This window comes from Bos mutus, chromosome 15 (genome assembly GCF_027580195.1).
Source record: "Bos mutus isolate GX-2022 chromosome 15, NWIPB_WYAK_1.1, whole genome shotgun sequence".
Classification (NCBI taxonomy): domain Eukaryota; kingdom Metazoa; phylum Chordata; class Mammalia; order Artiodactyla; family Bovidae; genus Bos; species Bos mutus.
Genome location: NC_091631.1, coordinates 39,862,801 through 39,890,351, shown reverse-complemented (window position 1 = coordinate 39,890,351; position 27,551 = coordinate 39,862,801). Strand labels below are relative to the sequence as shown.

The window sequence follows — 27,551 nt, the reverse complement described above, 5'->3', positions numbered from 1 at the left end:
TCAATACACTGCTCCTGCTGGTTCTACTGCACTCTCTCCATTTGCCAGCTTTGCTTGGCGAATAACTACTAAGAGAGAAGATGGAATTCTGAGATTTAAGTGGCTTTTGTTCTTTATGTATCATGTTAGGCACTCACACAGAAATGCAACAGCAGGCAGAAGCTGGATAATCTTCACAGATGACAGGAAATTTTTATCTCAGAATAGTACTCTCTGAATTGCAAGTTCACAATGAATCATGCAAAACCATTTGCTAAGTACCTACTATCTACTAGAAGCGCTTTGCTCGATAATAATCAAATCTTCAGAACAAGTTGTTTAAAAGAAAATAGTGTAAAACAAAAGATGTCTGCCTCACTGTGGCAATTGGTATGATAACTCTGAAATGTCAGAATTTGTCACTGGGATCACCAAGATGCAAGATGGCAGCAGAATGGTGGGCAGAAGGAGGGAGATTAACACGAATACTCATTCTACAGATAGCAATGCCAGCAGACCTGGACCTGCTATCCTATAGCATTTATCCACAGGGTTTTCTTTTACCCTGTACAGTCAGGTCACTTTACCACCTTCGACTTCTGAAACCTTCTGAAGCAGGAACCAAGTTGTCCCCGGTTCTTGCCCTCCCTTAAACAACTACCACAAGAGGCCAGTACATTTGCAAAAACATTTTATACCCACATGGACTACTTCATCTGGGAGCCTCCTTGGAATTCCTGATCACATGAAAACTGTGGGGGAGACTTCCATTTATGTTTCTGCACCACTGATGATTACAGAACCAAAAGAAATCTTTCACAAAGATTTATTCCCCTTAAATTATGCATGTAACCTATGGCCATAAAGGGATAAGCTTTCCAAACAAATGTCAAACTGGCACCAATACCAATGTGAAAATGATCTAATTCAGTACCCCCTGCTGTCTGCACACTAAAATATCAATATTCCTTTGTTGAAAAGGCATCAGATCATGCATTCAAAACAAATAAGAGGGATAAGAATTGCTCTGGGGGATTGATGGGAAGAAGGGAGGTGCAGGGCCTGAGGAGGGTGAGAGAGCTCAGCGGATGCAACCACCACTCCATCCGCTTCTGCCACCTCAAGTTCATGCAACGTTACAACAGAGGCAGCCAGAAGGGAAGCAGATGCGAGCGGCCCCACTAGGTACCAGGCTCTGCTCTGTATCCCAGGTCAGTCACCTCTGAGAGCAAGCACCCTGCCTCCTCTCCTTCGCTCTCCCAGCTGAATCCCTTTCCCCTGCCATCCCCCACTGTGGATATCAACAGATCCCAGGTGCAGACACTCCGAGGCACAGGAACATTAAACCATAAATGGTGTGACCGGTGTGTGCGTTTGGCTCCGTACCCTGACGGCTTTTTAGATTTGGCAGCACCTGGATGAAAGAAACCCTCAGGTTGTCTGCCTTTAAACGCTGCCACTGATCCGTCTTTCAAAGAACTTGTCAGCAAAATATTTACTACTTCTTACCAACACATGTACATTGACACAGGACTTTAAAAACTGCCAAATGTTAAAGGTATAAATTATGCCACAAGAAAGGGTTCTGTGACTGACCCCTAGATGAACTCTACAAGGCCTGCTGTGTGGGCCTTTTGAATTCTCAAATTATTACACTTTTTTCCTCATTTGGGTCTAAGAATCTTACAAAATTCCAATGGAGAACTCTATGATAGTCTGTTCTAGCTCCAAAGAAGTATTATTAGAGAAATTATAAGAATATGTGTGAACTCTTTGAGCAGTGGCTAGTTGCCAGCATTTTCCTTCTCCACCTTAGCCCCTAATTCAACAAAACAAACAAAACCAGACATTTACAAAAGCACAGGCCAGTTCTTCAGCTCCAGGCAGCTTGAAGAAGTATGAATTCTCTACAGGGAGCCATATTTTAAGATTAAACTGTGGACATGTCCGGCACTCTACTATAGTAGAAGGGTGGAATCCAGGGGACCAGGGGAACGTTATTTGACTTTAAAAAGATCATTACTATATAACTGAAATCCTCAGAGGCTCCAGACCAAAACACAGTACTCCTAATCCAACAGTTGAAGTCCCCTCTGACACATCTCATCAACTGGTTGTTGGATTTACGCTTGAACACAGTTGACAACAAGGAACCTACTGCCTTCCCAATACCAGCTCCTTTGAACTAACATATTGAAATTCTTCCATCTACTAGGACAAAATGCATCTCCTGGTTAAGTTTTACCCATTAATCCTTGAGGTCTATCCATGCCGTGGGAAGCAAATCTACCCTGAGACATCCACTTGGGTATGACAAGAGCAGCCCCCAGTCTGCTGACTGGGTTCCAGACTAGATACAATTTACATTACCCCTCTTGCCCAGCCGAGTGTGTACACAATCTTCAATAAATGACACTCGGAGGAAGACTATGATCCATAAAACTAAGCCCCAATCCTCCATGTGCTGTTTCTAAATTCTGACTCTTGATCAATTGGTTTAGGAGCTAACACCAGGAATTTATATTTATTCTACTAAATTCCATTATTTTTAGCCTTAGTCAGTGACTCAAAACTGGAAAGATCTTTCTGAATCATAATCGCCAAGCTTAATGTCCTCAAACACCAAACAACTTCTGAAGGTGTTACATACAGGCAGGGTGTTGGACCTGTTTTGTGGAAGTCCTAAAGAAGGTTATAGCTCACTTGACATAAGGAAAAATGTCCTGTTAGTTCAACAAGTGGTAGACAGCCTTATAAGAAAGATAGCAGAGTTGCAGATACCCCTAAAGCTAAGGGTCGCAGCTCCTTTGTTGTGTGGGGAGTGCGATATTAACTAGCATCAATTAATCCATCCACTCAGGAAGCACAAGGGCTATTCTAAATGCTCCCGTGTTTTTATTCACTTACTTCAGGGAAGAATTCTATGTCAAGGCTCTCTCATTTGGTCAACTAGAGCTCAGCAGGATGGAATTACCAACTCTGGACAAGGGCCAAGACACAGCCCCAGAAGCTACCAGATACATAATCCACAGACTTTTACAGACCCCTGGTTTTACAACCCAACTGTAAGATGAGGCCCTGTATGGGCAGAGAGTTTCCGATCACCAGACTGGCCAAGAAACGCTCCCCGTACTAGTTACCAAATTCCATCCCTCAGTTCCCTTCTAGCCCAGGCTCAAAATCCACCTCATCCTAGAAACCATCCTTGTATCCAGTGGCTCTGAGAGAATCAGCCTCACATTAAGAGTACCCCAAAAATGTGTGGAATTAGTTAACTACCACCCAATCTACCTGGCTTCTGAACGTACAGTAACAAGTACCTGCTTATTATCAACAATAAGATCTAATCAGGTGAATGACAAATAGAATACCTGTGTCTGCAGAGCTGATGTCCTCTGCTCCTCATACATCCATTTAGCAAGGGAGTCAACTCTCATTCACTTCAGTAAATGAAGAAGAACACAGTATTGCGGGGTGGGATGGGTGGGTATGTTATTAAGATTCAAACAGATCTGGGTACCAAACCTAGCTCACCTATTGGCCATGCAGCCCAGACTAAACAGGTTAATCTCTAGAAGCTCAGGTTTTAATTTATAAAATGAAAATAACAAATGCAATCCCAATGCAGAAAATCATTGAGATCATGAGACCCTACTCCATGGAGCCACCATATTTGGTGAGATAACGAGTGAAGGTGCTCTACCGTCTGAACAACCATGAACAGAAGATGTTTTCAAGTCTATCATCTCTAGACAGTGGTATGGACCTTGTGATCCTCGAACACCAACTGATAATGGGATGGTAAATAAATGAAGGGTCTCGTTGGGAAATAAATTTGAAAGATCCTCTTCTTAAGGTCTTCAGTTGCCTGAACAGAAAATTTAAATAGGTAACAAACACCTGTACTTCTAACACACACACTTCAATAGTTTTCATATTTATTTCTGGGAGGTTTGGTTTAGGGGGATAATCTTAAACCTTAATGAATGTCTAAAAAGAGACAGAGAAGGGAACTCTTCTTTACTGAAAATATAGTGTGTATCACATAGCCTCCATATGCCTCAGTCTCCATCATTAATGCTTTTCTAAAAAGCTCCATTTTTTCCTGAAATTCTTCCCAGCCACACTAGAATAAGCTCCAAAGAGAAATGTTACCAGACGCTGCTCACCGCCCCAATAGCAACACTCTCTAAATGAATCACTCTTTCATGATTACCCACTGACTCTTCAAGACAGGTAACATGAGCACACTGGAATGACATTATATATATTCAACCCACGTATATTTAACCAATGGGCTTTCCCCAATGACTTCCCTAGTAGAGAATTCACCTGCAATGCTGGAGATATTGGATGGAGACTTGGGTTCAATCTCTGGATCAGAAAGATCTTCTTGGGGGAGGAAATGGCAACCCACTCCAGTATTCTTGCCTGAAGAATCCCATGGCCAGAGGAGTCTGGCAGGCTACAGTCCACAGGGTTGCAAAGAGTGGAACACAACTGAAGCGACTTAGCATGCAGCACATTCAACCAATACATATTTTAATATAAAAATCTAGGGGAAGAAGGAGGTTAGTTAATCAAATGCAGGTGCTTCTGACACCAACTGTATTCAAGGGACGAATGCACAAGGGGCATGACACAGGAACTGCTGCTCCTTTCATGTTAATTCCTGCGAGTCTCTCATAATGTAAGCATCTCACTTATGGGTGATTTAAGAGCTCTTAAATAAAAGGATAAGTTATAACTAACCTTCATGATTAAGAAATGGCACTGAACATAAGGATTAAAAAAAAAAAATAGTCCATATAGCTTATTTTAGTCAATGTATTCATACTCTATGAGGCACCAAGAAAAGAAGTGGACTGGAAGTTGGGACTCTGCCTCCATCTGAGTAACCCAGGACCACACAGTACCTGCCATGTGCCTCGGTTTCCAGCACTAACACTGAAGGATACCAACTTCATCATTCATCATCTGTGTTTCCATAGACTACTTATAACAGAATTTAGTTTAAGTTGGCTTGTTATCACTTCTCCCATCTGCACCCCAGTGTCTGTGAGGGCAGGGATTACTACAATCACCACAGTATCCCCTGTGCTAGCACAGTACCTGGCATAATAAATATGCAGAGAAATAAAGGATGAACCAACAAACAAATGATGGGAACAGTCTTTGGGTAACAATGTCAATGAATTTATCACCCAAGCTTTCCATGAGAAGGGGCACAGTTTCATCTCCTTTCCCATTCCTCACCCTGACTCTGGCTAAGGTTCTAATGACTGGTTAAGAATCCAAAGGAAATCAGCAAATCAGGAAGATGTAAGAGGACAGAGTAATGCCAAGCACTGCCTGGATAACCAAGAATTGGCTGGCTGATTCAATTTCTTATTTACTAATCATGATTGCAAACAACCAAGAGCCTTCTGTGTCAAAGGGATAGATATGGTCTGGGTCTTCTGGGAGGTAAGCTTCTTCTACAACAAATAAACCTTATTTGGAGTGGAATAGTAGTTTCTGAGATGCAATATTTGACCTTATCTCCTTCCCTTTTCATTTGATCACTGGAAGAGATGAGAACCAGAACCTGACAGCTAAGTCATGAGGATCTGAAAACAGGAAGCCAAGTGGTGGACAAAAAGAAATCCAAAGAGGTAAAAAATGGGAGCAAAGCAAGTTTAACTGCATAGGTGAATGAAAAAGGCAATATATAGGGAGTGGTACTGAGAAGAAAGGGGAAAAAAAGACACTAAATGCTCAGGAGAATGTGGAAGGAGGCACAATTGGGAGCCATTTTAGGATTTAAAAAAAAGAAAATCAAGTAGTTGGAAGGACATCTGTAGTAGACAATGCAACCAAGTATTTGATGGCTCAAAGATCACTGTGATCTTAGTGAGTGGCCGAATTTTCCTCAAAAGAGAAAAGCTGCCCTTCAATAACAAAGCTAGGAAAAAAGCGCTTCGAAATAAGTTGACCAGAGTCATGTATACTCAACAGTGATTGCTCCAGACAGAATGCGCGTTCCATAGGAACATCAGACGCAAACTCCACCCTCACTAGACAGGGAGCTAGAGGCTGGATTCCAATGGGAGAGAACGTAGGCAGTGCTGAATTCTCAGCTCTGTCCACAACTGACACCATCAAGCACAGTCTAATTAATTCCTAATGAATAGTTATGATACTGACTCACTTCCCTGGGTACTTGGGAGGAATGTCAGGCACTAATGATGGTTAATCGCGTTTGCATATGTAAATGGAACACGCTTTTCTTTTCTTACCATTTCAGACACTAGCCAGACTTGCCCACATGTGGCCTGCAAAATACAAGTGAAGAGCAGCAGCCTGGATTTTGAAGGCAGCCAGCCTCCAGAGAGATGGAACATCTGCCGTGTAGTCAATAGCAGCCAGTGAGCCTTAGTGTCATATACTCCAATTGCCAATAGTTCCTCTAATTTCAGCAGGAAGAAGCACGTAATTACTCCCTCTTATTTTCGAAAATTACTTCTATATTAACAGGATCCATCAACAAGCCAATACCTCTTCACCGAGACCCCGGTACTGAGCACCCCATCAAAGGACCTAGCATTACCCTCCTGAGATTCCTTGATTAATTCTCTGCTCCATCAGCCCCAAGAACCTACCCAGGTGACAACTCGAGAAAGTCTCTGATTGATTTCACGCTATGTAGTTCTGTATTACCAGCCTTTAAAGGAATCGCCCTGCCCATCCGCTTCAGGAATCTGTTAGCCATTGAGGATAGAAATTCCTATTCTGTTCCTTTCCCCTTCACCACCACTGCTCTCCTTCATCAGTAGGCTTCTTCAAAAAGACAGGCAAGTGCACTCAGTCTATGGCATCTGAGCATTCCAAGTGAAGACTTGCTATCAAGACAGTACACTTGTAAGGGGAGCATGAGCTGGATGACAAGACCTGTAGCCTGAGTCATGGATCCCTGGAAGGTGGGCTCTTTAACCTTGGCAAACACATAGCAAAGTCAAAAACAGAAGCTCCTTGAATGGTCTAAGAAGAGAAAAAGGAAAACTGCCACAACCGTTGGCAGTAAGTAGCATTTCAAAAGGAAGATGCCTAAGCCCTTTCCTAAGAGTGATAATAGTCAAAGAAAACCCCCAAACTAACTCCTTCATTCCAGCAGGCCTGCAGAGTGAACATACATTTAAAATAGACTCATCAATTCTGATGCTTACTAAAAACAAAGATAACTACTACTAGGAAAATAATACTCCTAAGTCACTAAGTTACAGATAATGTTAATTTCTTAGTTGGTAAGCTGCGCCTTCAGACTATCACAATGCCTTAGCATCTTAAATGACAATGAGTACAAATTATAAGTGACAAGTATACAGTTCATATTTTAAGAACTACCAACTCATCACATAAATAAATACACGACATTTGGTCAGACCCTAAGAAGTATTTCAAAAGGTCCATCTCAGCCCCATGCCGGAGGGAATGCCTACAAATGGGTCTCATGCCATCAAGGTGCTGGTCCTTGGGTGGCAAGTCTATAGGTCATGCCTGGGGAGTCATATTTCTTACAAAAGCTGGTGGAGACTCACTCAGTGTTACCAGCTCACTGCCAGCCAACGTAGTGGTATGTTGGCTCTGAACTGACCCGAGGCCCAGCAGCTGACCTGACCAGATGCAGCTCCTTTGGCTGCTGAGAAATCCTAGTTCAGCTGCATCAGAAGCGGTCCTCCCCACCCCACAAAGAGAAACCGTCCTGGGCTGCCTTCTCCAGTTTCTATGACTTGGGAGTGCTTCTCCCATTGTGGCCATGCCACCATCTACCCTGGATTATTCTACAGCATGCTAGGGAAAAGTAGGAACAGATAAATCCACAGGTCACTTATGGTTGGGTCATAAGTCAATCAACAATGAAAACTGGAACAAGATGGCATTTGAAAGTACTGAACTGTGAGGTCCAAGCTCTGCTCTGGGTCTCTGACTAGGTACACCGGCATTCAAATGCTCTCTAAAGATACAAGGGATGCATGTGAATATCAATAGCACCACATCAGAGAATCCAAAAGCTAGACTCCAATATGCCCAGAAGGAAAAAACTGCTCTTTCCTGCCAGCTTAGAGTAGGATTAGTCGCTCAGTCGTGTCCAACTCTTTGCAACCCCATGGACTGTAGGCCTCCAGGTTCCTTTGTCCACAGCGTTTCCCAGGCAAGAATACTGGAGTGGGTAGCCATTCACTTCTTCAGGGGAATCTTCCCAACCCAGGGATCAAACCCAGATCTCCTGCATTGCAGGCAGATTCTTTACCTTCTGAGCCATCACGGAAGCCCCAACTTAGGGTAACCAAGACCCTAATGCATGACGACAAATTTTGTTCCTTTCCATCCTCTCAACCATCACAAATCAGAATTTTACTTTTTTGTATGAGTGATAGTCTGGCCCATCTTGCTTTAAATACTCACTTCTAATACATCTGATCAGACTGATCTCATATCATTCATGAGTACTTCTGAGTCCCAACGCTTGATCATAAAATACCTTGGGAGTAGAAATAGAGCTTGTGTGACCTTTAGGACCAAGGGTAGTGGTATGTGGAAGCAGGACCCTGGATACATGAGGGACAAGACAGAACAACAGGTAGAACTAACCATTTCTGTTACTATTCCATTTCATCCGTAGTGATTCCACAGTTAGTGGAGTTAGAAAAGTGTATCCCAAAAGCTCCAGATAAACTTTAACTGAATTATGCTTTTATGTGACGCCATCAGCATACTCAGAAATATTGCATGAATTAGTCACTGGATGTACTCCAAGGAGTATGTCCTTCATCACATCACACAGAACGCTCTTTACAAAGGTCCCAAAGGAAAGTTCAGTAACCAACAAAACACCATGTGCTTTTCACCTCCTGTTCACCCAACTAGGCGTCCTCGCTGGCTGCCAAAGAAAGAGCACTGAGCCCCACTGGCAGGTTTCTCAGAGAAAGCCCAGAGGTCATGTGGTCAGCAGTTTTGGTTTCATTCCCAAGCCCACATTAGGTCCCTACCTCAGTTCTCTTCTTTTTCTTCCTTCTTTTCCTTACTTTTTAATGTATGCTATTTTACTTGCAAGCTGCCTTAGATCAATCCTGAAACAAGACAGGATAGCATATCGAAGGGGAAATTATTTCCGTTTTTTTTTGTATTATCTGTTTCAATTCAATGTGATTAAAGATTTACTGAAACCCCCTACCCCACACCTCCCCAACTAATGTGCCAGGCACTAGAGAGATAAAATAAGCATGCTCCCCTCCTGCCCTCATGGCACACCCCTCCAGCAGGGAGACAGAGAAATACATTAATTATCCTTCAAGACTTCAATCCCCTTGCAGGGAAGCCTGACCGTCCTCCACTCTCCCACCCCCTCCGTGTTCCTACAGGAAGCACCTCTGCTCCACAGGACAAATGGAACCCCTCACTCACTGCATAGGAATGATCCTGTCCTTGTGGCAAATCCATCTTGTTTGTAAGATCTTTAAGGCTTAGGTCTATGCCTGCAGTCTTTTTCCTTGGCGTTTCCTTGGCATATCCTTGGCATTTAATGAAGCTATGGCACACAGTCAATGTTCCCCCAAAATAATGACCTGATGGATGCCTAAAATAATGAGCCCATGGGTGAATAAACGAATGAACAAGTGCCTGAATATAACATGGCAAAAAAGGAATAAATCAAGTGCTGCTGGAGCACAGAAATAGGAGCTGATTCTGTCTCTCTGGTCAACAAGGGCCTCATGGGAGGTGGTGCTTAGGCTGGTTTTGAAGCCTAAGTAGGATTTACCCAGCCAATTATGAAAAAGCTCACAGAAGCCTACACTGAGAAGGGTATCTGTGGAAAGGATATGGTGAAGAAAGGAAAAAGCATGATAACAGAAAGGTATACTGAGCCAGATCACAAGGGACCAGACACTTAGCAACAAAAAGTTTGGGCTGTTTCACCCAATCAAAAAACAAAAAAACAAAAAAATTAGCAGAAAACCTTTCTCCATTTCTCCAAAGAGGACATACAGACGGCCAACAGGCACATGAAAGATGCTCAACATCACTAATTATTACAGAAATGCAAAGCAAAACTACAGTGAGATAACACCTGATACCACTCAAAACGGCTATCATCAAAAAATCCACAAACAAATGGTGGAGAGGGTATGGAGAAAAGACCACAGTCCCACACTGCAGGTAGGAATGTAAACTGGTATAACCACTACGGTGAACAGTTTGAAGGCTCCTTAACACACTAAGAACAGAGCTACCATGTGACCCTGCAATTTTATTCCTGGGCATGTGCTGTGCTGAGCTTAGTCATGTCCGACTCATTGCAACCCCTGGACTGTAGCCCACCAGGCTCCTCTGTCCATTGAGATTCTCCAGGCAAAAATACTGGAGTGGGTTGCCACGCCCTCCTCCAGGGGAGCTTCCCAACCCAGGGATCAAACCCAGTTATCTCACATTGCAGGTGACTCCTGCGCATGTAACTGGAGAAAAACATGGTCTGAAAGGGTATAAGCACCCCAATGTTCAGTACAGCACTGTTTACAACAGACAAGACATGGAATCAACCTAAATGTCCATTGACAGAGGAATGGATGAAGAAGATATAGTACACATATGCAATGGAATATTACTCAGTCATGAAAAGAACGAAATAATGTCACTTTACAGCAACATGGATGAACTTAGAGACTGTCAGACTGAGTGGAGTCAGACAGAGAAAGGGAAATATCATTTATTACTAATATAAGGAAACTAAAGATATTTAAAAGAAATGATGCAAATTATAGGAGGAATCTAAAAAGAAATGATACAAAAGAACTTATTTACAAAACAGAAACAGACTCACAGACTTAAGAGAATTTATGGTTACCAGGGGAGATGAATGGGGGAAGAGATAGATAGGGACTTTAGGACTGACATGCACAGTCAGCTATATCTAAAATGGATAAACAACAAAGTTCTACTGTACAGCACAGGGAACTCTGCTCAATGTTGTGTGCCAGCCTGGATGGGAGGGGAGTTTAGGGGAGAATGGAAACATGCATATGTATGGCTAAGTCACTTTCCTGTACACCTGAAATTATCACATTTTTAATCTGCTATGCTAATGCTAATGCTAAGTCACTTCAGTCGTGTCCGACTCTGTGTGACCCCATAGACGGCAGCCCACCAGGCTCCGCCGTCCCTGGGATTCTCCAGGCAAGAATACTAGAGTGGGTTGCCATTTCCTTCTCCAACGCATGAAAGAGAAAAGTGAAAGTGAAGTCGCTCAGTCGTGTCCGACTCTTAGCGACCCCATGGACTGCAGCCTACGAGGCTCCTCTGTCCATGGATTTTCCAGGCAAGAGTACTGGAGTGGGGTGCCATTGCCTTCTCCGTTAATCTGCTATACTCCAATATAAAAAAAAAAGCTTGAGCTGTTTCATACAAAGGCCACAAGAAAACCCCAACAACGTCAGGAGTGTATAAGCAACTTTTAAAGGAGTCTGTATCTTAGTCTATGGTATGTGTTTGGGGGAATAAAGGATGAAGAACGGGTAGTTTTATAAATTTAGAATCCACATTTTTTAATCCAAAGCATTTTCAGTGAGGTTCAAGACCAAAAAAGTTCTCTAGACAAATTCAGGTGTTACAATGTGACACATCCCTTGAGCATTCCAAATTTATAAAAAACTTTTAATGCACAAAAAGACAGTGACCATTTATACAGGTGTGCTTGTTTAAGCAGTCCAGAGTCACAGGATTAACTTCGCTCTGCGCCCACTCAGCTCTTCCAATACACCCTCTCCGACTTGGTCGTGGAGCACTCCACGGCCCTCGCTGACAGCTCAGTCATCCTGAACTCAGTGTGAGGACTAGGACACTGTGCTCACACGGTCACACTCACGTGTGTGCACGGCCCGTGTTCAAATGCCGGCTCATGGGACTGTGAGCAAGTATATCAATGAACCAAAAATGTATGACACGGCTTGTTCACAAACGTCCACCCGTTCCCAGGGTAGCTGACACAAGGGAGTCCCCACCCCTCCAGTGAGGAACCTGCCATTTCATGGATGACACAGGGATGGAGCAGCTGCAACACCGGTCTTAAACTGAGAGGGATGCAAACTCAGGGGCCAGTTAAAGCCTCACCCTCACCCCCACCCCCACTCCCCAAATCGAAACCCTTGTTTTATACCCAGAGCAACCTCAACAGGAGAAAGACTCTTGGCAGGAAACCGGCTGAGGCAGAATAAGTATTATTCTTCCTTAGACAATACACCAGTCTTTCAAATTAACCCAGTATAACTTGAGCCCCGACTGGGTGCACACCAGCCCTAAGCAGTCCATAAGCACATCAGGGGAATGTAGTGGGGCCAGAAGACACCCAGGCAAAGAGAGTCCTGGTCACAAAGGCTGAAGCACCCAATTCTGCTATCAGGACAAACCTGCTTCGCTTCTGCAAGGCCCCGGGAGCTCTGAAGGAGAGCTGACCCTGACCATGTCACCTGTCACCAGACTCCTCCCTCCTCACCCCGGACATTCCTCACCCCAGTGAATGAGGCAGCTGTAGCAAGCAAAACAGGCAAAGGGCCAGGGCTTGATTCGATCAATATTTCTGCACCTCCCCAGCGGCACTTCTGCAAACTTGTGTGTGTGCATGCACGCGCGCGCACACACAAACACACGGAGTTTTCAGGGAAAAAAAAAACAATAATGACAATAATAAAGGGGAGGGATGTGTAGTTCCTTCTAGGATCTCTTCCTCCTGCAGATTCTGCTAACCTTGATAGACGAAGAAGGAACTCCTCTCTCTAATCAAAATGCAACCCATTTCCAATTATATCTATGACTTGCCACTAAAGCCCTTCCAGTCTCGGACATTCACAATGTGGATGGCCCCTCAGTCCAAATTTAATGATGACTTTACTTCCAGGGCGAGACTTTAGAGGCCAAAAGGCCCAAAGGCAAAGCAAAGCAAACCTCACGTACACACAGACCTGGCGCACCAACACTCACACCTCCCAGGGCACTTCTGTATATTAACCATCTGTCTCTAAAAGCACCCAAGAAAATCCAGAAAGGATGTTCCCGGCCCTGGGGGAGGGAACCCAATCCCTCAGCCCGGCTCTGAGCGATTCTTCCATTCAAAGAACCTGGCTGAATCAGCGCCCAAAGGAAGGCCAACATCTCAAGCTTCTCCCATCCCTTTCCCTGCAACTTGTCACCAAGAATGTCCGCTTGGCCCCTCATCTCTCAACTGCATCCCCTCTGCTCCTCCCCAACCCACTAACTTTGCTCCTGTCTGACAGGCAGGACCTCATCACCGCTCTCTGAACTGGGCTGTCGCCTACATCCCCACAATGCCACCACTACCAACAAGCTGGTTCTGCCAGGTTCCCAAGCCTGGAAGAACATTAGGATGACATAAGTGGCTTCTTAAGAATATCGATCTCAGCCACGATACCAGAAGTACTGAATCAGAATCCCCAGCTCATGTATTTTTAGCCAGCTTCTCCTATGCTATTCTACAGCCAGAGAAGTTTTCCCAGAATGCAAACATGGCTTTCATCCTACATTCATTTTAAGTCTTTCAGCAGATGCCCACCCCGTCCAGAACCCAATGCATAGCAGGACACTCACAGCCCTCACCACCTGCCACTAGCCTGCTTTGCAGGCATCTGTGCAGTCAGTCCCCCATAGCTAGGGCGCCCAAGGTGCCCAGGCACAGCAGGCTGCCTGCTTCACCCCCTCAGCCACCTGGGTCCCTCTGCTCAGCTGCTTGTCTCACCAGCAATTTCATCTAAAGAATGTCTACCAGTCCTTTCAAGACTAAAGTCACCAACCTCTCCTCCGGGAAACCTTGACAGCTTTCTCCACTAGGAGAAGTCACTTCCTTGTCCTCAAAGCACCTCAAGCGAACTTCTAACACCATACTTGGTACGCTTCATCAAAATTTCTCTTAGGATACTATCTCCAGCTGATCAGTATGCTCTTTGACATTCCTATGTTTCGTACCTCTCAATACCAGATGAATTGCTGAAACTTAAAAAAAAAGTTTGTTTTTTTGTTTTTTGCTAAATGCTTCCCTTTGTGGGCACTCCTACCATTCTAGAGAGGACACTGTGCATCTGGAGAGTCTATGTGGCCCAACAGTTAAAAAAATATGTACGTATAAAGAATACACACGGTTTTAGAATCCTAGAGGTTTTTATTTTGAGCTCTCCACTTGTTAGCTATGTCTCAGGGTGACGTGTGTATGTGCATGCATGCAAAATGGGAATTAATGTTACCTACCTGCTGAAAGATTAAATGATCCATACAAGTACAGACGTCTCAATCCTCGGGAGTCATTACATACGTTACTCATCTGTACGCTTACAGATCAGTGGGTATTTGTGCACACACGGCTGAGAACTGTGCCTGACACATTGCAGGTCCTCAGCTAATTGTTGAACGAACGTACACAACTATAATTAATACTTAGTGCTTCTATATCTGTCATTCCTGCTACACTGCACATTTTCAGAAAACAGGGGTTCTGTCCCATTCATTTCTGTACCTCATTCCCTACCCCAGCGAGATGAAATTAGTTTAACATAAAATATTAATACAATCTTCATGACTATTAAGAAATTCATCCTTGTCTAAGGCATTACAAAGACAGCCTCAGGCATAGTCTAGATGAGACCCACAGAATGCAATAAAAAAACACAGTAGTTTCAAAACCTTCCTCCAGTCTCCAGAACCCCTGACTAGCTGGCCTCTGCTGGACTCCCAACTCAAAGTAGGGCCTATGACCTAAGAAGCCACAATCTGAGGTCTGAACTGTGACACGCACCCTTCCTGCCCAGACTGTGGCATCATGACCCGGAGCCCCCAGCCCCCAACCCTGCTGGCCCCCAGCCCTGATGCAGCAGCTGCTCCGCATGGGACACCGGGACACTGGATCATCAGATCGGGAGCCCGGCTTTTCAGCTCACAGCCAGTTCACCCCCCGGGGGCCTGGGGGATGCAGTCGCTGGCCAAAGTGTCAGGTTACCACAAAAATAACAGCAGGCCTACACCAGGAAGGCTTGCAGGCCAAGTGCAGAAGGGAAGAGGCGAGAAAGAGAAAACCAGGCGAAGAAAAGCAGACATTTGCATCTGAGTCGAAGAGGAACTGGGTTTCATAAAACGTACTTTAGATTCTTAAGTACACTCTTTTAACATCGCCACTGCAGCCTCTGCAATAACTCATTTATTTAGCATCCAAGCCAGAGTAGCTTATATTTATATTATACTTAACTACTTTAAACGTGCTTTTAAAAACATTATTTTAAGGTAAGAAGGGGGTGGGTTTTTTTATTTGCTTATTTAATACTATTTAGAAAAGTCAGAGTTGGGTCAATAAAGATTTCAACAAGTATTCCCATTCAACAATTCCCAATATTACTCAGCTCTAATTTTCTCAAAACTACAGCCAAACGTGACAGAGCTAATTAGGCCTAGAGAAGGAGGGACAGACCTTCAAAAAATAAAAGGCCAATGAAAAACATGTATGCACTTTTTTTTTCCTTAAAATAAAATTACAGATAACTCTCACGCTACCCTTGTGTAGGAACACTGCTGGCTTGATGTGGTCTGACCCAGCCTGGGTACTTCAAAGTTGACTTCAATCACCGTAGGGAGTTAGCAGGTTATTGAATCTCCATCCATTGTGCTTTCATCTTGGTTTACTCCACACACTATGCCTGTTTAATTGGCTCCTCGCAACTGTTTTATAAGAGGGTGGATAGAGACCCAGCTACAAGGAAAGGAGGCCCTTCTTCCATTGGGCAGGTAAACCAGAGACCAGGCAGTGGACCAGGTGGGTGAAGTTTCCCATCGTAATCTCGTACACGTGAGAGTCGCTGTGAATGCCCTGGCAGCTAACTCTAATAGGCACCTTACCAGCCTGAAGGTGTTGAAAGAGAAGGAAGATTTTAAAAAATTAAAAAAATCCAAATGGGGGAGAAAAAAAGGATTCTCTGTTCTCTTTTTCAAAGTTAATTATGATGGAGAAAAGTTCCCCAACATCATATTATTTTGCAGTTACCAATGTTTGCTTCGTGTTAAAACATCAGGGTTACAAGTATTAAATGGTTCAGCAGTGTTCTAAACAGGACTCTATTGCAAATACTTAAAAGGGGGACGTGGGGATCTTTAAAATGATAATCCTAGTGGTAGCCAACAGCAGCTGATAGACATGCAGGTAAGAAGATTCTGGTATCTTTTATTTTTTAGCTTTGAAGAAATAATAGCTCTTTCCCAATCCAACCAGTAAAAAAAAACTTCAGAAAAGGAGCCTACTATCAGCAGAGTTTGAGCTCTATAAATGCAGAGGAGCATCAAATCAACAGTGAAATGAGAGGCAGCTTCATTCTGCTTTAAAAACAGTCAGAGTCGAGTTCCCAGAAGAGAGGACCCCATCAGGCTCACGCGGTCAGAATTCACACAACTCATGCAGGACACACCACACCGTGCAATTATCCACCAGCACTGCCACTGCTAAAAGATCTTTAATAATCCTGATTTTTACCATAAAAGCTCTCATTATTATCCCAGCTCTCTTTTGCTTGTTCAGCGGGCCTGGTCACTTACAGGAGGATGAGAAAAACCCAGGGACTCGGCTCATCTTTCCCCAGCCGTATCTTCCAGGGAGTGTTAGTGTCCCCGCAGCCCAATGCCACGCCACCACGCTGGCCGGCACACTGGATTTAAAATTAGACGAGCCCTGGAGAGCCACGGGTAACCTTCTGACAAGGTTAGCCGGCAGAGGAGAGCACGGCTCAGTGAGGGACATTAATACGAGGCCAAGGAGGGCCTTTCAACAAGTACATTAGGGCCTCTCGGAGCCCTTGCCGTCTGGAAGCTGGGGCCCCAGCATCGGCAGGCTGACCTAGGCTTTTACTTTTTATTCCACCGAGTCAGCAGCTTCCTTTACAGACGATAAACACAGCCTTCAAAAGTATTTCTCCCTGATTAAATTCAAAATATTTGGTCGCTGATCATACAAATAACATTTTAAAACTCTAAACTGGATTTTAGAAATACAGTATTTATAGGATGCCTCTAATTATAAAGTTAATGCCCACAGGTGACTACAAGAATGGAAACAGAAGCACACGTTAACTCTACCCACTGCCCTCCACCAAATAATAGTCAGGGCTAACAATGCATTTTAATGTATTTTCATGTACTGTAACATTATTATTACTATTACCTATTGTGTGAGGTTCTTTTATTGTCCACCTAAGGTTTCACATTCAGCATTTTTCTGAGTCCTGAAATATCCTCTGTATTCATGAATTTAAGAGGCATAATAATTTCATGTCGTGGATATACTATTCTTTGACTATTTTCACACAGCTCGACATTTAGATTTTGCCCAACTTTTCACTGTATGGCAGATATCCTTGTAGTGACTTCCAACAGATTTCCTAGAATCCAGGGGCAGGAGAAACTTGAAGCCACTGGTACAGATTGGGAGCCTCGTAAAGACAGGGACAGTGCCTATCACGCTGTAGTGTTCTCTGATTAAAGCAATGTGTCTCAGCACTTTCCAGACAGACACCCCTAAATTCTAATGTGAAACATTCCAGGCACCTACCAAGAGATCACCAGGCCAATACCACCAAGGGCCCTCAGCACTGAGACAAAGGAAGACAGCCAAGGCACAGAGCCAACACTTCCTAACATCTGTCAAAGGTGATTCAGACGCCGCCCCTGCCAGCACCTGTTTAAGACACTGAAACACTTCCACACAGGCTGGAAAGAGACGGGGACCCAAGCCTGACGAGTGCCTGGCCCCTTAGCTCCCGCCCCTCTCCCAGGGCCCCTCACCGCCACACTACCCAGCAAGTACAGGGTAAGTGCCTGGCACACCTGGGGGCCTCCAGTGGGTTCCACTGTGTTGATGTCCACACTGTCTGTTAAATATTTTAAACATCACCCTTCTTCACATACCACTTGTAACTCAGGATATGCTTTTTAAATTTTGTTAATCTTCCCCTCCAACCAGTTCCTCAAATACCACTGTTTAAAATCTTCATTACCATCACATCAGTGCTGTTTCTTAAACTCATTCTCTAATATTCTATCTTTAAAACTGAAATGGACAATTAATAGAAAGAACTTACCAAGATGTTGGGTGGGCGGGGGTGGGGGTGGCGAGGTGGGCAGTTCCCACTAAATTATTCTCTACAAAGCACAGTGAGTTGGTTCAGACAAAGACAAACATCACAATCCTGAGGGTCATGGACCTAGTAGAAACACCAATGACACTGGTTCCCCAAGGGTAAAAGTTATCTGCTTAAATCACAGGAGACTTGGAGGAGCTCTCAGATCCTCAATTATAGTCTCAGCAAGCTAAAGCAAAAATACAGAAATGCTGAAGTCTAGAGATAAAAGGAGTCAGGACAGCCTAACTTATGCCCAGACCACCCTGGTACTGGATTACTCTATAATACCAATAAAAGCAGCATGTGGGGCAGGGCATTATCACTATGCACTTGGAAGCATGACCTCTACCTTAGCCCTCTCTTTACAGAGCTAACTGTTTTCTGTGGGAGAGAACAGATAACTAGTTCTGTTATCTGTGGAACAGAGTTTCATTTCCTTCAAATGTTTTTGTCCATCCTTTACTGGGGCTGCCAGGGCAGGAACACCAGCCAGGAAAGGGAAGAAGGGCAAACAAGGGGTCTGTAAAATCAGGCTTTCAAAACCAAGAAGGTGTCAGCCTGGATACATTACAGCACTGTCCAGTATAGCCACTGGAAAGGTGGCTCAAGCTGCAATCAGCTCAAAGACAATGTCCATCCTCACCTCCATGGTGGAAGAATATACTCCAAACTCCAAGTCACTACGGGGGCTAAGATTTCTTTCCAAAATCAGTAAAATTCTAATTGATGGGTATAAAAATATTTTTGATTCTTAAAATCAAACATAATAGCTAAAATGTAAGGAAACACCTTGCAGTAGTAGATGGAAATAATATTCAGAGCTAACATTTATTCCTCACTACTGTGTGTGAGGAACAGGGTTTAAGACTCTACTTTTATTATTTCTTCTAATACTCATTACAACACTATTAGGTAGAGATATATTACCTCTAATATTAGATGTATATTACCATATACATCATTCAGATAATGAAGCAAATAAGGTTTAGAAACAGGCTTTTATCCACAGATAAAACAGAAAATCCAGACCCAGACCTATCTCACCTTGAGTTCAAGGTCTGTCTTTGTGATAGAGTGAACCTCTCATCACTGGAGGTAATCAAGGAGCAGCTGAGCAATCTCTTAACAAGGATACTGTGGAGGGGACTAGAGTAGGAAGAATGTCAGAGAAGGTCCATTCCAACCCCTGATCTATGACAGATGAAAACAAATTGCCTGCTGTATGCTGGCTAGCAGGCACTGGGCATGAGGAGTAGGAAAGAGCCAATAAATGAAGTTGGCACACTTTTAGAGTCAAGGTAATGGATAGACGCTCTATTTTCACAATAAAAAGCAGCTACAAAGCAAGGTCACTGGAGAGTGTCCAGACTCTTGGCCACTGGGACCCCAGGAGAGCTGGCCTAGCAAGCAATGATGCCTCTTTCTCCCTCTTCAGAAATGCAGTGGCACAGATGAGAGCCTCGCTACTGCAGGACAGGGAAACAGTTCGGACCCTTATACCTGAATTTTTTTTCCAACACAAAGCTAGTATTTATGGTAAATTAATGACTCAAATTTGTACTGGAAAATATCAAGAACATAACCAGAAAAGGAAATGAGTGAACAAGTCACACAGGAGAATAAGCATATGACAAAACATGCCTCTTCACCAGGAGGGAGAAAGGATGGCAAATTCAAGCAAATTTAAAGTGTTATTTTAAACTTCCTAATCAGCAAACCTTAAAAGAGCAATAACATCTGTAGTGAATATGACCCAGGAACTATCCTAGAGGTACTGGGGATGTGAAGATCCAAATGGCTATAGTTACTAAGAGTCTCAAAAGGCTGAAATTCTTTGACCTAATAATCCTAACACTAGAAATTTATTAAGAGAAGACCCCATGGGAGAAAAAAAAAATTAGAAGCACAAAGACCTACATTATAGAATTGTCTATACTACTATGAATGGCAGAATGATTAAGAAAACCACAGCACAAATGCAAAGGAAAACTGTGTGTTCATTTACAAGAAAAATCAAAAAGAATAGACAAACAAAGGAAAGTTTCTCAAAGCAAAATACAAAAATACAAATTTTTTAAAAGCAAAATACAAAACTGTGTGTATATGTATTATCTACAAAGTTGTGTGTATATATGTATATGTGTGTATACATATGTAATTACAACTCTATGCTATGTCTACAGAAGTGAAAAAGAAAACCGTTACTGTTAGGAGGGTTTTTATTTTACACTTTATAGGTTTCCAGTGGTCATGTATGGATGTGAGAGTTGAACTGTGAAGAAAGCTGAGTGCTGAAGAATTGATGCTTTTGAACTGTGGTGTTGGAGAAGACTCTTGAGAGTCCCTTGGACTGCAAGGAGATCCAACCAGTCCATTCTAAAGGAGATCAGTCCTGGGATTTCTTTGGAAGGAATGATGCTACAGCTGAAACTCCAGTACTTTGGCTACCTCATCCAAAGAGTTGACTCATTGGAAAAGACTCTGATGCTGGGAGGGATTGGGGGCAGGAGGAGAAGGGGATGACAGAGGATGAGATGGCTGGATGGCATCACTGACCCGATGGACGTGAGTCTGAGTGAACTCCGGGAGTTGGTGATGGACAGGGAAGCCTGGCGTGCAGCGATTCAGGGGGTCACAAAGAGTCGGAAACAACTGAGTGACTGAACTGAACAGATAGGTTTTCATTTTACACTTTTTATGTTTCATTGTTTTGTAATTTTTAATAAATTATCCTGACTTTCTTGAAGAAAATTTAAGTAGACGCAGATACAAGAGATATTCAAGTACCTAAATACAAGAAAGCTTGGAGGTTGGGCATCTATGAACACTTGAACCCTGTTTTACCACTAGGATCCACCCAACCAATCTCAAACTCCATATCTAGTCTTCACAACCTCCAAATGCAGAAACAATGCACAGATTACAGCTGACTTTAGGTAGACCTAAGGACTTAAAGTTCCTCTAAACATTTCAGTAGCAATAATGGCTAAAACTTACAGACAGCATGTATTCTGTACCTGACCGGATTCTAAGCAATTTATATGTCAATGCATTTAACTCTCATAACAACACTGTAAGAAAAGTACTATCATTATTCCCATTTAGAAACAAGGAAACCAAGAGACAGAAAGAGAAAGTAGATTTCCCACATGGTTCATTTAACCCTCATAACAAGACTATAAGAAAAGTACTATTATTATTCCCATTTAGAAACAAGGAAACTAAGAGACAAAAGCCAGGATCTGAACAGTCTGACTGCAGAGTCTAAACTGATAACTACTCAACTAGATTGCGTGAAGTATAGACAAGTCTCCCAGCTGCTGCTCTGCTGGGCCCCTTTTCTGAAACGTCTTTCCTCCCCTTAGCCACCTATACAGTTGCCACATATACTTTGGAGGCCAACTCAAGTGCTACCTCTTCAGCAAAGCCTTGCCTGGCTCTCAAGTCATCTGCTACATTGCCTCTCATGTCTCATGGAACTTCAAACACACAACTACAGTTTCACTGATACTGCTTAGTAATTGCCCGAGTCCACCTTCCTCATAGACTAAAAGTTTGGGATGGGAAGCAAACAGAGGTAGTCTTTGTCTTATGGGTCACTAGCCCAATGTCTGGCAGGTAACATGTAATCAAAGAGGGAGGGGAAAAAGTGAAGAAGGATGAATGGGTAGCCAGAAAACTGCATGAGTGACTACTCATTAAAGGCAGTAGAGAATGAATTCATGTGTTGGTGGGTGACTATTTCACACATGCTTGGGGTTAAAATAAAATAGGGCCTTGAAGAATATGCATCCCCAAACAGGAAAGAAATCCACAACAAGGATAAAACTTGAGGACATTATGCTAAGTGAAATTAGGTCACAAAAGGACAAATCTACATCCACACATTCTAGTTTGTATGGGGGCTCACTGAACCAGCTCCTTCACATACCAATGGACAACAGTACTCAAAGATATTCTAACTTGAAACTGAAAAAAAGGTGGGGGAGGGGGAAGCAGGAGGAGTGGGATGGGGCAGGGAATCCAACTGCAGATGGCCAGACAGGTTCCTACTCCTCCATTAGAAAAGGGGGGACGTGTGTGTGTGTGTGTGTGTGTGTGTGTGTGTGTATGTGAACAGCTTATTTCCAGAATCTATACCCCTCCCCTCCAGAGGTACAGCTCCGTGCCCATCTTCTAATACCCAGACTGAGACCCAGGTGCCAGGCGCGGCACAGGGGCTTAAACACATCGCCTCTTCAAATTCTCTTGAAGTCAAGGGAATATTTTCTTCTTCGCAGAAACAAAAGTTTAAACAGCAGTTAGATCAATTCGTCAGGCACCTATCTTTCGGGCTAAAATTAGAAAACACTCTTTAAAGGCTGATAAATCTTTATCAATACTGAGGGGTCAGTCCAAAAGGCAGGGGAGGTAATTGCTGTTCTTTGCCTAGACCATTTTCCCTTCATCAAGGCAGCTGGTACCTGTACTGAATTTCCTCTGTAAGTGTTTCTGCCATATAAATTACTTCACCACCCCTAAAACTGTTCTGCTGCACATACCTCCAAGTCTGGTGCATGCCTCCCAGAGGAGAACAAACTTTTGGATTTGCTACCGAGCAAGTGTGTTTTCTTTACACTCCCCCGCCACCCTCCTAATTACTGGGCAGACTATGAAGAACAAGGCTAATCCACTTTGGAACTCCACTATGCAAAGCATATAGGACCCAAATGAAGAGTGTAAGTGAATTCCAGCATGAAGCTGACTTTAGGGCACATGTACACATTTGAGCTACTCACAGCTCCAACCAGGTCACGCTGAAATGAAAGTAAAGACTGTCAAGGTAAGAGATACACCTGCCTGTGTGTTTCTGGAAACCCTCAATCAGTAAGCAAAGTCCTTACATGAATGTTAGGTTTTGTTCTTACTCATTCACAAAAAATCATAAGTAAAGGACATTTGAGGATCTGAAACAGAGAGGACTGACACTCAAAGGGCATTTTTAAACTGAGATCATGATTACTTTGTCTCTCTCCCTTTTTTAAATTTTTTTTGCTTAATCTTGCCTCTTTAGTCAATTTAGTCGATTAAAACACATTAATTATGGGGACAGAGATGTGTCAACACTAACTCTGAGGACTTAATTTCTGCTGGGAAAGATAAGATAGGACAATAACATAACCTTTAGCAAAAGAATTTTCCTCATCTACAAACAAGGGAGCCGAAAGAGGACTTTAAAGTAGCTGTCAAAAGTAGATTCTATTAACTTCTGGCCCAAACATGGGTGGACTGTCCAACACTTGAATCTTGTTAAAGTCTCCTAAATATTACTGACCACATCATTCATTCATATACACGTGTGTGTGTATATGTGTGTATATATATATACAAACATGCATACACATACACACATATATGCACATTCTGACAGACTGCTGCTTCTGAAAGAAGCAGACTGTGACAAAATAAAAAAAAAATAGTGTTTATAATTCTGTCCAACCGTTTCTAAAGGCTTTTAATATCTTTTAAGAAAATTATGGGTAAGTTTTAAAAAGAAAATACATTCTCATGTATAACAACTCATTTAAAGGAGAAGTAAAAGCTTCACTTGGCTGTCTATCTCCAAGGAATACTTCTTGCTTCCCTTTCCAGCCCTGCTTTACCTATGAATTGACAGGAATTGACAGGAATCAAAAACCCAGGTTCCAGCTGGAGTCCATCACATTCCGTATGTCCATCAAAATTGATAAAAATTCCCTATTTACTTAATATGTTCAAGCCCCATTCAATAAGCTTGAGGATTATACCTTCATCTGAAACTCAAAATACAGTGATTATTCAGACACTGAGATTTTTTGGGTTTAAAGAATAATCACTGATCAGTTGTTATCTTCTAAAGAAGAGAGATGACCGCATCGATTCCACTTTACCACTAGTTGAATTCAACAAAGTATGTAAAATCCTAAATACAAATAATACTCCCAATTCCATGTGCCTTCTTTAAATTGAATTATTTCTATTTTAATATATATTGCTATTATGCAATCCTGTGTTTCCTGAAAAGTTTCTTCCAGAGAGGGCAGTGGCATGTGCACATCCACTCACACACAACACACACAAAGTCTAGAAAATAAAAAAAATCTCTTTGGTCTTAACAGGCAGTAAATACGTTCACACACTCCAGTTTTGAACAGAAATAGTACATGAGAGGAAGAAAAAGGATACATTCGGAATTTCAGGATATTACATATAGATTCAAAGAAATCTGAGAGGCAATTTGCCAGAGTAAACAAATATCATAATCATATTAACATTTTAAAGGAGACTGTGTTCACAGTTCACACATACTGATACAGCGCTTAAGGGGCTGCCTTATTCCCTTCTGTAGATGTGCAGATAAAGCATGGCCTACAGAGAAACATTTCCTACTTCCCTCCTCACTCCTGCTTTATGTGGGGCTGGGACACAGAAGTGTTAGGTACCTGGACTGCTCATAATTTATTTCGGTGTCATAAAACACATACAAGCATTTGTTCAATTAGCCTTAAACAGGCATGTGGCCAACTCTGGGCCGGCTTTGCGCTGGAGAGATAAAGATGAGTAATAAACACGCACTCCGCCCTCAAAGATCTCACAGCCCAGTGAGAGACAGACACATCAGCTGAAACCTGAGAATCCAAAACAGTACACAGCACAGAGTAGGTGCTTGAAAAACACAGAGCAGGTTTAGGAGTCAGGGAGGGCAGGCAAAGATCTCCTTGAGGATCTGGAGCTGGGTCGGGAGCCTGACTCGATGTGGAGGGCTGGGCTGGAATGCACACTCCACCACTTCGCTGCTGTACCAGGGCAACGTGTGTAATGTGGTCACGCCCCAGTGTCCTCATGTGCTCCCTCCCAGGGCAGTGATGAGCTAACATACAGGGAAATGCCTGGATTGGCAAACATGTTAACCCCATCTCTGCCCAAAGGCAGCCCCTGGTCTGTGGCAGGGACCAGGAATGGCAGAGAACCACTGCAGGAGGAGATTTTTTTTTTTCCTACTTCTTTCTCTCCCTTTTCTAACCCTTCTTGCTAAACCTCCTTTCCCCAAAGTTGACTCAGAAGACTCAGAGTGAATGAACCAAAAAAGGAAGTGGGAGGAAGGGAGACGGAAAGAGAACCCTGGCTAACTATGAAGAAAAGATGGCCATCCTTTGGAGGGGAAGCCATCAGTAGTTCTAAACTAGAAAAGGGAAAACACAAAAACCAATGAAAAACTCCTGAACCAGATACCTAAAACATTTCAACTTCTGCTGGTTAAACTGCTTTTCTGGATGGCCTCGGACTCTCGCCAATTAGCTAGAGTTATTTTCTTCCCATCTCCCTGTTTGAACTTCCTTTACTAAATTAAAATAATTGCAGCACATTAACATTTAATCAACACAAAAGACTAAACCAAGCTCAAACATAATTTTAGATCTTTCATTTTCTTTTTTTAAATAAACGGCTGCTTGTGTATTTTTGTATATCTAGTGATGACTGCTCACTTATTTACATCTATATACATATGCACACATATACATGCATTATTCAAGTAGGTGTGCATCTACATACAAATATAAACCAGCCTCCTCATAGTTGAGGGGAGTGTGACAGATGCCAGCATGTACGGGAGGCAGCAGGAAAGGTAAATTGACTGTCTACCCCAGAATCCTACAACCTCACCTTGCACCAAAAACTAAGGTCCCATGCACTGAAGAAGCCATGAAATTCCCAAGAAGACCAGGGCTGGAGGTAAACAAACTCCAGGGACTAGACCCAGCCCCTAAAGACCCTCTCCCGATCCAGAGGGATGGCATGGGGAGGGAGGAGGGAGGGGGGTTCAGGATGGGGAACACATGTACACCCATGGCTGAGTCATGTCAATGTATGGCAAAACCACTACAGTATTGTAAAGTAATTAGCTTCCAATTAAAAAGAAAAACAAAAAAAACCCTTTCCCTCTTCCTGGAGGAAATCTTGCCTTTCAATAAACAGGGCCCTTGTCCCAACTAAGAGAGCCGAAACTGTTGGGGGCCGGGGGCGGTGTGGGGGCTGCGGAGCAGGGGCCCCAGCACTGCCTTCATGCCTGCAAAAGCCCACTGCCACATGGAGGTATCTGGAACCTTCACACTGCTGTCCCTCCATCCTCATGAGGTTAAGAAATGCTGCCAAGTTCACTGCCATCTACCTCAGCAGGCCTTTACTTAGCAGCAGCTATGCCCCAAGTCCAACGCTCAGACCTCACTTCTCACGGCACCATCTCATGTATGTTTCACAAAAGCAAGGAGGCAGTATTACTCTCCTTTCAGAGGTGAGGAGTCTGAGGATCAGAAAGGCTGTATCAGGGCCCAAAGGCAGAGACCACAGTGGGTAAATGGAGGAGCCCCAGGCCACTTTCACACCATCGTGACTGGCCCAGGGCGCCGAATCTGAGCTTCTGGGCTCTGGTCTCCCTCCAACTCTAATCTAAAGGGAATCAACAGGAAACAGGTCTTACCTTGGTGAACCTTAAGCTTAATGACTATAAAAGGAAAAGAGAAGCCAACTTTTGTTCGCCACCTTCCAATACAGTCAAATAAGAACCCTCTCTGTGACCATGATTCAGCTCAGTTCTCAGAAGCTGCGTGGTGTTTCCCATCATCAGCTCTCTCAGCAAACAGCATGGTCCCTGTCCCCTACCATTGCTGTTCTCTCAGCTCAGGTTTTCATGGCCTCAGACATTAACCTACTGCGCCCAGAGGAATCCCTTCACCGCCTGCCTTCCTGGAAGACAGGAAGATCCTTCTCAACAATTAACTTCAGCCCAAACGAGCAATGCTTGAGCAACCTCAGAGGTCTCTACGCTTATCTTTACTATATCTGATACTCAGGTTTTATTCTCTTCAACCCCACTGTAGGCTCCTTACCCAGAAACCCAGGCTTGACTTCTCTAATATTTGTCACCACTATGACACTACCACCAAGCCTTCATCCCTGGAGAGAAAGCAAAACAAATATCCATATGTCAACATTTTTTGGGTAACTGCTAGGTCACATAAAATAAAAACTGAAGTAGGAATTAGGTTTTTTAAGAAAAATAATATGATATGGTCTTGGCCCCAAACAACTCACAACCCAGTGAGGAAGACGGAGACATAAATGACTGCTAGGATCTGCTGAATCATTTGACACTAGAATTTGCCAGTGACTGGGAGTTGGAAGGGACAGTCACTCTGAAGGATGAGAGAGTCTGCTCCTGATACCATCTCAAAGGAAATGATGACCAGCTGACTTTAACAAGGTAGAAATTTAATAAGGATAAATGTCAAGTCATGCACTTAGGTCCAAAAAAAACCCACTCACAAGTATAGGGTAGAGAAGATCACATGAGAAAGTCTT

General features: G+C 43.3%; 1 protein-coding gene across 10 annotated transcripts in view; it reads right to left on the bottom strand.

Annotated features, from left to right (window-relative positions):
* Window positions 1-27,551, bottom strand: part of TEAD1 (TEA domain transcription factor 1) — a 274,281-nt gene that overhangs the window by 186,639 nt on the left and 60,091 nt on the right. Inside the window, exon 1 of one of the 10 annotated variants that reach the window (XM_070383955.1) lies at window positions 16,594-16,732. The exons of 8 other annotated variants lie outside the window; for them this stretch is intronic. Coding sequence is in view for 1 of the 2 variants with exons in the window: in XM_070383948.1 (XP_070240049.1) it covers window positions 16,532-16,546 (15 nt within the window). In the remaining variant the exon portion in view is untranslated. Of the gene's footprint in view, window positions 1-16,531; window positions 16,733-27,551 lie in introns of those variants that run through there. One more of the 10 variants, XM_070383948.1, reaches the window with a different exon arrangement.